The sequence below is a fragment of the Crocuta crocuta genome, unplaced genomic scaffold (assembly GCF_008692635.1).
Source record: "Crocuta crocuta isolate KB4526 unplaced genomic scaffold, BGI_CrCroc_1.0 scaffold463, whole genome shotgun sequence".
NCBI lineage: Eukaryota > Metazoa > Chordata > Mammalia > Carnivora > Hyaenidae > Crocuta > Crocuta crocuta.
In genome coordinates, this window is record NW_027527929.1 from 264950 (window position 1) to 278843 (window position 13894).

Sequence of the window (13894 nt, forward strand, 5' to 3'; positions counted from 1 at the left end):
CAAGAAAACACCTGCAGTGAGATGCATGCACCCTTACCTGGTCACCTTGAAAATCCTTAAGAGGCGCACACATCGAAACACAGAGATCCCCAGGGGGGACATGATCTCCAGCTCCACCAGGATGGTCTCAGTTATTCCGCCGCACACCACGAAGCAGTCAAAACGATTAAAAAGAGAGACAAAATACGCCTGGAGACCCAAGCTGTACATTTTTACCAGCATCTCGCAGGTGAACAGAGCCAGGAGGACTTTGTTCGCGATATCTGAAAAGACAAGGGGGCTCACACGCTCGGGGTCTCATGGTGGGAGTGGCTCAGACTCGTTTTCCCTCCTCACCCCCCATCCCCACCAGGCTCTGCTAGAAATACCCCCAGCACTTTGCCTCTGTCTTTGCTTTGGTGCCCATTACAGAAATGTGGCACCAATATTTACCGTCTGGCTCCGGGGTTCAAGTCCTGCTTTTGCTACCACCTAGATATGGAACCCTGGAGAAGCCCCTTCACTTCTCTGGGCTCAGTTTCCCAGATCATAAAATAGGGAGGAGTAGTTTACCACATAATCTCTGATGCTTTCTAGCACTAAAAGCCCATGATTCTGCATTTAGACCAGCATATTATATTTCTCGTTTCAATCAGTTGTGGAAGGGGCAATCTGGCCTCGCGTAGCAGCCAATAATAGAAGAAGCAGTTGTCTATCAAGGGGCAACAACCAGTTGCCAAGAATACCATACAGGAAAATAAAGCTTCCTGTGGGGGTGGGGAGAAGGGAGACGACGTCCTTCCCAACTGCAAGATTCCGTGACCCTAGGTGGTCACAGGGTTAAGACAATGAGAGGCTTCAGCTTCAATCAGCCCCAAGGTGCTTCACTGACCGCACGCCATGAGCTGCACCCCCACCGCTCTGGGTGCAGCCTGTGTTTTGTACAGTTCCACGTCTTCCAAGCCAGTGCCCTCCAGGAATGTCCCGCCGTTACACATTGATCAGCTAAGACTACACTGCAGTCGGGCAGCCTCAGGAGTCCCTAATTCAGAATCAGAATAAAAAGAGAACAGCCTCTGCTCGTACCTTGAATCTGCGTCAACCAATCAGGCTGGTTGTAGTGCTCAGAGGAAATGGTTAAGGTGTTGAGAAACACCAGGACAATAACCAGCCAGTAAAACGTGACAGACTTCACAGCAGCCCTACATCTTCTGCGATTGAATCGGTTCCAGCGACGCCAGCGGCGGCTGCAACAGAAGCAAAAGTTACTCCCTGGCTGAGTGGCAGACACAGCATCTGAATGTCCAACGGACGTTATGGAGAAACAAGCTGTCTTCAACTCTGGAGATTCAGATCACCAGGTGCAGGAAGTAAAGATGAGAACAAAGGACAAAGAAATTAACAGAACTCATCATACTAATTATGTTAGTCTTAAAATACAGCGTTTAAAATAGTATCTTGGCTGGTCATGCTATTAGTTTCCTTCCTATGGTTTTAGATAACTCCATAATCTGCCATAAGCAGTCCTCAAACCAGTTAGAATAATCTAGATATTCATAGATTCATATGCAGATGCAAAACTGAGCCTGCGCACATATATGCAGCTCCCACCATATGGTACATGGGTCTGTTCACGCTATGGGTACAGAGAACCGTCTGGCTGATCATACACATCTCTTGCAGCATCTCGACCGTCATACAGAATTTATCAGGCAGCAAAGTGCTCCAAACCCAGTTTTCCTTTTAGGGAAACTTTCAGTCCTTACTTAAATCTGGGAGGTTCCTCTGGAGCCTGGCAGACTTGTCAAAGCTGAGTAGGACATGAGTCTTCATACTGAGTCATCAGGTGCCCTTTCTAACTAGAGATGCTCAAAATACACCTTTAGGAGAAGAGCCAATATTGAATCATGTTTTCATACAAATAAAATGAGCGGAGCCAGACAGACAAGTGGTGTGTCCTCTAGCGACTTTCAGTGCTGGTGTGTCATTAGGGAAAGTATCCCCTCCCTTAGCTTGTTTCCCCCCATGGAAAACACTTCCTGACACAGGCTGGATTGGTGAGGTGGGTCCCAGAAAAAAGGGTGGCCGAGTGGCTACGTCAGCCCTGTGCAGGCTGTGCTCAGTGACGGGGGCCATGGGCACTTCCTCCAGGGACCTGAGTCAGAGGAATCTCCATGCGGGGTCCAAGCAGCAGTGCTGGCTGACTCAGCGGCGCTGCTATGCTGAAAACACCATAACCCAGGGACCAGGCAAAGAAGAAACTGTGCTAACTCTTCAACAAGGTCTGGCACAAGCACAGTGCATTTGGTGCTTGCTCCTGCTGTGTGGTTTCCATGGTAACAGTGGCTGTTAACAGGATGACCAGGGTAGAAAAATCCCACCAAGGGTACTAAAGACTGTCCCCTCGAGGGAGGCTGTGTTTCTCCTGTGATGCGTGATTAAGTACACACAAGCAAGGTGGTTCGAGAAAGAACCAGAGTTGGTGGTTCTATTATGCAGTAGTGACAAGTAACAAGCGTCTCATCATGAGGTCTTAGAGGCCTCACTGTCCCATCCACTGAAGCCCTGCAGCATCTCTCAATGTGTCCCTCACAGGGCTCCAGACACTGCGTATATGGAGATGAAGAAGGTGCATCGTCCTGCAGTCTCTGACCTTGAAAAGCATGCAAGGTTGGGGCAAAGAGCAATTATTAATCCCCACTAAGCGCTTCTCTCGGGGTCCCGGGTACAGACACAAAGAGACAGGAGTGGCAAATGCTCTTTGCGAGAGGCAGGAAAGGCTTCCCTGAAAAGCTGAGATTTGGGCTGGCTCTGGATGACGGAGTAAGAGTTCACCAGGGAGCAGACGGAGGGTACTCCTCTCGAGGCGACTGCATGGCCACGGGGACTGAGGTGGGAAGAAACAGTGTGTTGAAACCTGAGAGCAGTCCGGTTAAAGCCACAGAGTGGGGAGTTAGGGGGCGGTGTCAGAAGATCAGGTCAGAGAGCAAGCTGGGGACCAAATTATGAAGGAAGGTAGGTGCCCTCTGGCAACAGGGAATCATGGAGGGGCTTTCAACTGTTTTGTGTGTGTGTGTGTGTGTGTGTGTGTGAAGTCCAGTTTATTGAGATATGAGAGATATGTGGTTAGCTCTTAACATTTAGGTAAAGGGTTTGTAACCACCACCACAATCAAGAGGTAGAATATTTCTATCACTCAAAGAAGTTCCTCACAGCCCTTTGTGACGGTTAACCCACCCTCCTCACCTCAGCCCCTGAAAACTACTGTTTTTTTTGTCCCTATGGTTTGGTTTCATAGAATCACACAATATAGAGCTTTTTGAGAGACTTGCTTCTTTCACTTAGCAAAAATACTTTCCAGATTAATTTGTTTTGTATGTGTCAGCAGTTTTTTCCGTCTTATTGCTGAGCGTTATTCCATCATATGCATGAACTACAATTTGTCCATCTGATGGACACTGGAGTTATTTATAGTTTTTAATAATTACATATAAAGTTGGGGCGCCTGAGTGGCTTAGTCGGTTAAGCGCCCGACTTTCGCTTAGGTCATGATCTCACGGTTCGTGGGTTCGAGCCCCGCGTCGGGCTCTGTGCTGACTGCCAGCTCAGAGCCTGGAGCCTGTTTCAGTCTGTGACTCCCTCTCTCTCTGACCCTCCCCTGCTCACGCTGTCTCTCTCTCTCTCTCCTAGAAATAAATAAAACATTAAAAAAAATTTTTTTTTTAAATAAAAAAAAAATAATTACATATAAAGTTGCTGTAAACCCTTATGTAAAAAATAGGCATGCAGGCATAGATCTTCATTTTATATAAATATCTTGGAAGTGGAATTGCTGGGTTATATGGTAAATATAAGTTTCACTTTCCAAGCAACTGCCAACTTGTTTTCAAAAGGGCCGTGTCTTTCACCATGTACGAATGTGTGGGAACTCCCACCAATCTACATCCTTGTCAGCACTTGGTATTGTCAGATTTTAAATTTGATCCATAGGTGTGAAGAATTTTCTAATAGGTATACAGTGATGTCTCATTGTGGTTTTAATTTGCATTTTCCTAGTGACAGTGGTCATGTCATGTGCTGCTTTGCCATGCATCCCCCTTTGATGACATACCTGTTAAACTCTACTAACCATTTTTTTATTGTTTTCTAATCATTCACACCATATTTATGTATTATTCTTTTTACATACTGGATATTAGTCCTTTATCAAATGTTTTACGAAGGTTTTTTTTCTTCTGATCTGGAGCTTATCTTCTCATATGGCCAGTGTTTTAGGTTTTGTCTCTAAGAAACCTTGGCCCAACCCAAGGTCACAAAGATTTTTCTCCTGTGTTTTCTTTTAGAATGTTTACAGTTTTAGGTTTTGCATTTATATGTCCACTTCAAGTCAGTTTTTGTAGTAAATTGTTTTCAATTGAAAAATAGCATTTATGGGGCGCCTGGGTGGCTTAGTCGGTTAAGCGACCGACTTTTGCTTAGGTCATGATCTCGCGGTTCGTGGGTTCGAGCCCCGCGTCGGGCTCTGTGCTGACTGCCGGCTCAGAGCCTGGAGCCTGTTTCAGAGTCTGTGACTCCCTCTCTCTCTGACCCTCCCCTGCTCACGCTGTCTCTCTCTCTCTCTCTCCTAGAAATAAATAAAACATTAAAACAAAATTAAAAAAAAAGAAAAATAGCATTTATATGGAAAAGTATACAAATCATATGTATATGATTCAATGGGTTTTTACCAACTAAACATGTAACCTGCACTCAGAGCAAGGAATAGAACATCACTAGCACCTCAGAAGACCCCTTGAACCCCCCTCCATATAAAACTTGTAAGCGGAAAAGTGACAAGGAGAATCCTTCTTTAAGAACGGACTCTGGGGGGGCGCCTGGGTGGCTTAGTCGGTTAAGCGTCCGACTTTCGCTTAGGTCACGATCTCGCGGTTCGTGGGTTCGAACCCCGCGTAGGGCTCTGTGCTGACTGCCAGCTCAGAGCCTGGAGCCTGTTTCAGTCTGTGACTCCCTCTCTCTCTGACCCTCCCCTGCTCACACTGTCTCTCTCTCTCTCCTAGAAATAAATAAAACATTAAAAAATTAAAAAAAAAAAAAAGAACGGACTCTGGGCAGGAATATGAAGGGTTGACTAGTGACAAGAGATTGCTCGTTATTACATCCTGTCAGTTTGTTTTGGGGTAAGATCTTCAGCACCTACTATGCTGCTTTCCATGGCAGGTGTTTAATACATACTGGACAGACCAATCTTCAATATGAATGTCTTAGCCCAGAGAGTAAAAATCAAGTCTAGAGCAACTCCATGTGTAATTGAGAAGTGAGAAAGTAAGACACCAACACACAGGCTTAAGGAAAAACAGAAGGTACTGACCTGAGCTTGGATTTTGAGATGGCTTGGCTGAAAGAAAGACAGAAAGAATAGGATTTTGGTTAGGAAGGCTTGAGTGTAGTCTCCCCCTGACTTCAGCTGAGAGATAAGAGAAGCCATGCACGGAAGCCTGGGCTCAGCACCTCCCAGCTCCCCCAGTGAGCCCAGCAGGGGTGAGAGCAGAGCAGGAAGTGAGGCTTTGCCCGGGCCAGGCATGCCAGGCTGACTCCTTCCAGGGTCCAGGCAGGAGAAGACTCTTAGCCAACTGCCCTGTGCAGCCCTGTCACAGGCCGTGATGCCGGGCGGGGGGAGGGGGTCTTCTCCCCTGACCCCACTTCCCCAGATTGAAGTCAGCAGGACCTCCCCTGCTCGCAACTCAGCCACTGTGCTGCTACAACAGCAAGAGGAGCACTGGATTAGGAGTCCTGGCTCTGCTACTCACTACTGCATGGGTTCGGGCAAGCAGCACAACTTTTTGAGCCTCAGTGTTCTCATCTGTAAAATGAGGAAGATGAACCCATCCCCCCGCTTACTTTACAATATTGTAGGGAGGGCGGAGCATAACAATAGAGGCAAATGCACTTCTTAAATTGCAGAGCATTCTGCCCCAAGCACATCGTTTTTGATCTCTGCAAGGAGATCCAATTTTCTTAAAAACACCACCTCTACTTTACAGAGATAAGAGCTGAAGGGTACCGGCAGGAAGCAAATGAAACACAATTGCATGGGCTCCCCACGGCAGGCAGTACTCCCTGCACAATGCACACTGCTGGTCCCCACAGGGGACCAGGTCATCTAGATGGAAGCCAACCAGGGTGAATGTGGCGGTGCCCTCCACTGTTAGGAGAGTGTGGTGCAGGGCTCCAGAAACAGGTGCCATGAGCAAAGGGGGGCGGGCTCTGGGCTCTGTGTCCAGCCGCCGGGTACAAGGCCAGAGAACGCGCCAGGGAAAGAAAAATATGCAGCGCATTCTGTCAGCCACTCTGCCACACAAGCGCTTTGTCAAAGCCCTGATGCCAACAGCAGACCGGAAGGAGAGTCAGGCCTGTTACCCCCACCGCCAGCACCCAGAGGGCCCAGCCTTGGCCGTGCCTCTTCTTTTCCACCAGCACCTAGTGGACACAGTGGAATTGCCGGGTTACCTGGCACGCCCCGCAGCAGGCTCCACCTCAGCAGGACGAGCTGCTCTGGGGGAGGAGGCGAGTAAAACGCTGGGGGTCTGGGGGGCCTGGGATGGGAGGAGACCAAGGGGTCCAAGGTGAGCCCACCCACCCCTCGCGCACCTGAGGCTATGGCCCAGGGTCTCCACTGAAATCTGGGGCGCCATCCCGCTCGTGTGCTCCTGCAAGAAGACAGGAGGGGGCAGGATGGCGAGCGGCCCCCACACTCACCAGAGACTCCCACAGCCGCCTTGGTTCTCGCCTCCGCCACTCACGTTTTCTGTGTTCACAGACTCCGTCTCGCTGGTCGGCATGCTGGCTGCGGGGAGAAGACAACGCTTTAGACGGGCACGTTGGTGGTGCTGCAGATCGCCGCCACCACCAGGCAGGCCCTCTGGAAGCCTGGGAGGAGGGCGAGGGAGGGCGAGAGGTCAGGTACCTCCGTGCCAGGGGACCCTTCGCTTCCAAGATCAGATCTGCAAAGAAAGCCCACAGAACACCCCTCCCCTCCCCATTGAGAGGAAAGTCTGTCCATCCAGATACTTCCCAAGAAAAGCAGCCTAGGGGAAGAGCTCTGTGCCTGGCACCAGTGTATTCTCTTGACTTCCAGGGATGCACCGAGTAAGGCCACCAAAACAACTCAGTTACAGGGACATCTCTGCTTGCCCCAACTTGCCTTTTCTAGAAAATCTAGACCAATACCTCATACATGAATTCTTATTTTAAATATACTCAAGGAGCAGAGGTATTGGACGCAAGAGTACATGAAGGCACCATGCACAAAATCTTTTTTAAAATTTCAGAACTCTACTCATTATTAGCTCATTTATCTGATGTCTATGTTCCACGGAGCCTGTGAGGGCAACACGCAGAAGGCTCTTACCAAAGCGGCCAGAACTAGAGCACACGGAAAGTACACAGTCTTACAGGTAGACAGTTTGTGCCCCACCGGTGACCAGGGGGCAAAGCTGACTGTGGTCTCAGGGTCACCAGGGTCCCTGGACATGTGTCACTCCTCTACTGCTGGATCCTGAGCAGAGGAAGTAGAGGGAAGGTAGAAAGGCATCCAGGGAGGCTGAGAGGCCCAGGGACCCACCATCTGGCACAGGGGACAGTATTTATTTCTCAATCACCTGACGCAACCCTAGAAGCACCACAGGCACATGTGGGAGCCAGGCCAGGAAGGTGATGCAGGGCATAAAGAGGGACACGGTGCTGCACCTGCCCTGGAAACCCAAAGGATTTCAGTTAACTCAGAAGAGAGCCACCTCAGGGGTCTGTGCAAGAAGTCCCGGAAACACATAGGAAGGAATGACCAATTCTGCTGTGGGGTTAGGAGAGGGGGGTCGCTGAAGATGGAAATGTGGGAGAATCACTCAACCGCGTGTGCTTCTTTGCCTGGATGCATGACTTCGAACTGTAGGGACTGTCTTTTATAGACCTTCTGGTAGCAACAGGAAGGCCTTCCCCCCGTTGGCTCTGCCGACATGGCTCTGGTTAGCAAGGAGGCCTCCAGAGAGCTGACACATCTCCTCTGCGGGCACTGAAGAGAATCCTTTTCCCTCCATGGGTGCTTGAGGAACTAAGGGTGGGAGTCCCATAGCCGAGTCCGGGAACATTTAGGCAAAAGTACTGAAAGCCAAATGAGCAAAACTTAACAGACCCACATTGCACTACAGATGTTCTTTTAGAATAAACCTTTTTCTTCTTCAATTAAGTCAAAAGAAACCAACCACAAGTTTTGATTAACTTTTTTACTACCCCACTCAAAAAAACCCAAAAACCAAAAACACCCCACAGAATTCAACGACAGATAAACCTTTAACAAAAGCTCCACAAACACACACACACACGCACGCACACACACAAGCTGCTCATGCAATTTTCTTCTCCATGACTGATCTGTGCTCTGACTTGAGCAAAAAGATGAAAACACTGTAAAATGCAATGAAGCTCATTGTTATGCATTCCTCCCATAGGTCACCCTTCTCTTCAGCGACAAAGAACATCACAGTGGGAGACTCCTACAGATAGGACCGTGAGTCATCTCTGTGCAGTGCTTTTTCTTGGTAGTCAGTACATAAGGGGGCAGAAATTGAGAGCAGAAGGACATGGGGCGGGGTGGGGGGTCGTCTACAGGCCCCAGTTAGCTGGACAGAGTCCTACCTCTCTGCAGGCTTTAAGGTCCTATCTGGAAAGTGGTGGTACTAACTCCACACACTGGAGGGTCACTTCCACCTATGACAGGTTGATACTTCACTACTATTAATCATACTGTAACTGTAGTTACTATTTCCAAAAGAACAAACTTCTCCTGAAGAGGCTGAATCTTCATGGCTTTTCACTCTTCTAGGGGATGTCCCATGATGCTATCAATACAGTTGCCAATGTTTCATTCCTAAAGCTTTCAAACGATCTGATCAAAACAGATAAATTACGTATTGCCTATGGTAAATGGAGGGGGGACATTTTGCATTTATGGCTCTGTGTCGGCTATCAGTGAATGAAATGTACTAGTTACTTCCTGGACATGGGAACCAAGTGGGGAGAAAGATAAGAAATAAAGGCACACTCCCCAGACAGAAACGAAGAGAGGTTAATTACGTGGCACAGCATCAGGGCTGGCTGCACAGATGGAGAGAAGTTTCCCTGCCTTCCAGGCAGATTCTATGCTTCAAATGGGGTGGGACATGGCTAAGAGCAGGCTACCTGGTGGACCAGATCTAAGTTTAACCACATCTATGTGGTCAAAGTCTCCAAGGCTTTATGTTCACATCTGTGAAATGGAAAGTACCCACCTCACAAGGCTGTTGGCAGAATTAAGTGAGATAAAAGGCATCGTGTGTTTTTCTCACAGTCCTGGGTCATCACTGGGCAATCGATGAGGTAACTCTCATCTCAAGAAGGCTCTCCTGGAGTTCCCTAGAAGCAAAGTGACACTCCCTGCATGGCTCAAATCTAGGGTCCCTTTGCCCTGACCACTCCCATTATGGCACAGAGACGTGCAGTCTGAACAACCTTCCAGACTCCTCAGGGAGCTTTGGCCACCACTCTGGGCTTGCAGCTTTTCTGTCTAACTTAGCCTGCTGCAGACGCTGCGACTTCTCTATCATCACTGCTGGGCATCTAGAGAGCCACAGACCTCTAATAACTTATTCCAGAATGACATCGACCAGGGCTGAGGTGGCAACGAAGGGGAGGTGAAGGCAGAGGACAGTGACTAGTCCAGAATCAGGTGACTCGTTTGATCCCAGAAACAGATTGTGATCCAGTCCCTACATCTGAGCAGAAGAACCCGGCTCTGATGGGGCCCCAGCAGCCTTTCTGTCTGCCCCAGCCTCTCCCTCCCTGTCACAGGGGAGCATCTTCCCTCCCCAAAGTATGAAGACAGAAGGCCCAGTGGGCAAAGGGGGCTCATCTGTGCATAAACATTTCACCCTCCACACATACGAGGCACTCATTAATGTTAAAAAACTGATACGAGTTTTACTTCACTGAGCCCCCATGGGACTTCATCTATGTTTTTAAAAACAAGACAGGAGGATCACAGGCTGTTAGAACTGGAAGGGGCCTCTGAGAGTGCATGAAGCAGCTCTGTGGTTTCACAGATAAGAGACCTGACCAACTTGCCTGGGGACACACAGGTTGGTGTGAGAAAGCTCTCCTGCTTCACACCGGGTGTTCTTCCCACTCAGCCACGCCCCCCGAGCTTATGGGATAGGCTTCAGTATGCCAGGATACGTCTGTGTTATTGAGTATGTTGATGTATATGCCGGCATATCCTTAAAATTATACTTCATATACTTAGACGTACTGGTGTATGTCGGTATACATTGGTTTATTTCTAAAATGCCACACATTAAAAGTTCCCAGAACCAAGTAAGCCTATTATCCAGCAGCCTTGGTTTGTTTTCCCAATGACCTCGATTAACCCCTAGAAACCTGGCCTACAGCCAGCCCGCCTCGAGGAGACCACCCCGGCAGAGAGAGAGAGAACAAGGATCAAGTGGCCATGGTGACTACTGGGACTTCACGAAAATCCACGTCAGCAAATCCATAGGAAATACACTGGAAAACATGCCTTTACCCTAAATGGCTGCCCTGTTCAGGGTGACCACACTGTCCCCGTCAGTACGGATTTAACAGTCATTGGTGACAAGTGGCTACGCCTTGTTAGGGATGCAGGCAGAGACACCCTCAGATCCCACCGTGCGATCTGCAGCAAGAAGAGAGCCAACGGGGCCATCTGCATGCAGAGAAGCTGTACATCCTTTCACACATTCCAGGGAATTTGAGAGTTCTGTGGAGCAAGTTTTCACTTTTTTTAATGTAAGTTTTAAAACTATTTCCAGAATCCGGGTGAAACCAGGCATCAGGGCAATCCCATGTCTAGAACAGGATGCTGCCTTGATCTGCAATTTGCCGGCTGGAAATCTGGGGAAGCTCAGGGCCAATGCTCTGTAAGCTATTCCAGGTTCTAGGACCAGGGGGAGACCTCCAGGGCAGGCCCCGAGGCTCCGATGCGGGTATACTGGGAAAAGGCCCCGAGGACAGCTGCTGGTGAGGAGACCACACCAGACAGCGGCCAGTGGGCCCTGCACTGCACACGGAAGCTGGCCTGACCTTCCCAGGCGGGGCCCTACTAGGAGCACTCTCTGTGGATGGCACGCCACACCATTTCTAAGATCCAGTGGCAATGCTGTACAACATAAACCAGGGAAATACACCGCTTCTCACCCCAGCACGGCTAACTAGCATTTCCACCAACATGTAAACATTCTTATGTCTACACTCACTGTCAAGGACAACATACTTCTTAACCAAATCTGCCTGGCTTGTGAATTCTGAGGGAATCCAACACACACACGTGCACGTGGTGAATGAGTCTGTGTGCGGGTTCAAGCAGGCAGCCCCCCAGGTCTGCTCCCCATTAGCAGGCACAGCAAACCCTCCAGCACAGTTCCTTCAGTGATGGAGGCTACTTAGCTCAAAAGACGCAAGAAAAAAGTGTCAGAGAAGCTGGGTCTTTGTTGCTGGTAATGCAGCACCAAGTCTCTTCCCTTTTCCTCCCTGGGCTTAGTTAGCTAATCTATAAAATGAGCTGTTGGGCGATATCATCTCTAAGACCCATTTACCTCTGACCTGCCTGAACTGCTGCAGAGACGAAACACCCACGGACTGTCTGCTTTTACCAGCAGCACCAGGGAGTTTCCCTTGCATTCCCCCATCTTGGTGAGGACAGCAGGGAAGGAGCAGTACTGTGAAGCCCCTGCCCACCACTCCTCAGAACAGCCACCAGGAATCAAGCAGCCTGTCCAGGAGAAGTAATCACAAGCCACCCCCAGACAGAGTCCTTGGGGCAGGAAGCAGCCCCCGAGGACCTCAGCCAGCCACAGGAGACCCAGGACCTGTGCCAGCTGAGCTCAGAGCTCCCTGGGCTGCTCCTCCTCAACCTGACACAACACGTGTCCTTCCCAGATGTGCTGGGCTCCTTGGAGACATGCTCCTCTGTTCTCCACAAGACAGGCTCCCTTGCACACTCACGGATGCCTTTCAGCATTTGCCTTCAAGCCCAAGCAACCTAAAGCTTCTCACGCTTTCCTTTCAAAGGGTGGAAGCATGAGGCTGGACAACAGAGCGGTGGCAGTCACGGCTGCCTTCCTCAGGATTAGGGGACCTGAAGCCAAGATCTTGTGCTTTTTTATCTTATTTTCATGACGAGCATGAGCGGAGCCACGACACCCCCTGAAGGAAATGGCCTGTGCTTGCTGGTAGTGACACGCTTAGCTGTCACAGGGTAACAGACTCTGATTGCTGTAAAGAAGCCAGACTCTTCTTGGGGAATGTGGGTCAAGGCCAGACCAAGGTTTCTGTGCCTAAAGCAGGAACGATGACCTGACAATGATTATTTCTGTACGACTGATGACAGGGGGAGCACGGCATCCCCACCAGGGCCCTCACCCCAGCAGCATCATAGCGGCCTTTTTTAGGGTCCTGGGGTGTTTCGGTCAATAAAACTCCTCCCCTGCTCAAAATGTAATGTTTCCTAAAAATATGAGGCTTCGTCCTCTCCCTGTACACCTCAGAAAGCGAACAAAGCATCCCTGAAAAATCCCAAGGACTGAGCCCCCATTAGGAAGCTGGGCACCTGCACACCCAAGGAGAGGTCTCTTCTTTGGGGACAGACCACTCATCTCCTCATGATGACGTGCCCAGGGCTGTGGTCCTCAGGTTTTTTCTTGTGTCAGTGACAATACTTGCCGCTCATGTGAAGCCCAGTCTTCTGCAGAGACCTCCATGAGTTGCGTCAGGCCGGCTCTTCTTGGTAAACCTCTGCGGCCACTAACTGTACGTGAGCCAGCCCCAGCCCTGTCCCTCACTGGCTACCTGCCTCCACTCAGGCTCTTTGTCCTTTGGGGGCCACAGTGTGCCCTCCAGAGTGTGAGGGCGTTATGTCTGACACTCTCCGCTCCTGTCTACTTTCAAGTCTTCTGATGACAGCAGACGCTAAAGCCTTTAGTTAGACCACCCACGTCTTGTTCCAATCCAGTTCCTACAATCTCCAAGCGCAGCATTTCCTGGCGGCAGGGGCTACGACCAAAAACACAACGTAATATGTCCCCTCTGCTGCCTTGGCAGTTGGCTTTGTGTCCCTATGTACAGTCACATAGACTCTTCCTCCAGAGCCTGACCAAGGTCGATCTCAACGGCAGCGACTAGGTGGCCCTTGCGGTGTGCCCGGGTGAAGCTTCGTGCCGCTCTGAGACTGCAGCGGTGGTGGGGCAGGCAGGACGCGGCCTGAGCTGTCTGCGTAACTGCCCTGCGTGTAGGTGGCCCTGCCTCTGACCCTAGGGTTTCCAATAAGGGTCTATGTTTAGCATTCTTTTTTTCCAAAATTAATTAATTAATTAATTTTGAGAGAGAAAGAGAGCATGAGCAGTGGAGGGGCAGAGAGAGAGAGAGAATCCAAAGCAAGGTATGCACCATGAGCATAGAGCCTGATGTGGGGCTTGAACCCACAAACCGTGAGATCATGAGCTGAAACCAAGAGCTGAGTACCACCCAGGTGCCCCTAGTATTCTTTTTCTTTTTTCTTTTTTACCCTGTTTTTTAAAAAAAGATTTTATTTATTTCTTTTATTAAATATAATTTACTGTTAAATTGGCTAATATACAATGTGTAAAGTGTACTCTTGGTTTTGGGGGTAGATCCCCATGGTTCATTGCTTACATAAAACACCCAGCCTAGAGTTCCTTTCTTAAAGCGTAGCTTGAAAATTAACTGTGCCCCACATGAGCCCTTTTTGCATTCCAGCTGGCAAAGGCAAGTGCCCCCAAATCTTTGCATCCTAGGAATAGATTTTTAACTTCATTCTTGAAACTGGAAAGAC

At 49.3% G+C, this 13894-nt stretch overlaps 1 protein-coding gene across 3 annotated transcripts in view; it reads right to left on the minus strand.

The window, feature by feature from the left end:
* CACNA1D (calcium voltage-gated channel subunit alpha1 D) overlaps positions 1-13894 on the minus strand; it is a 311617-nt gene that overhangs the window by 84749 nt on the left and 212974 nt on the right. For 2 of the 3 annotated variants that reach the window (XM_077749470.1, XM_077749467.1), the window contains exons 10-13: positions 6736-6823; positions 5348-5374; positions 1066-1226; positions 38-263 (exon numbers count right to left, since the gene is read on the minus strand). In XM_077749470.1, the coding sequence (XP_077605596.1) occupies positions 38-263; positions 1066-1226; positions 5348-5374; positions 6736-6823 (502 nt within the window). Of the gene's footprint in view, positions 1-37; positions 264-1065; positions 1227-5347; positions 5375-6396; positions 6457-6735; positions 6824-13894 lie in introns of all 3 variants that reach the window. The other variant, XM_077749464.1, reaches the window with a different exon arrangement.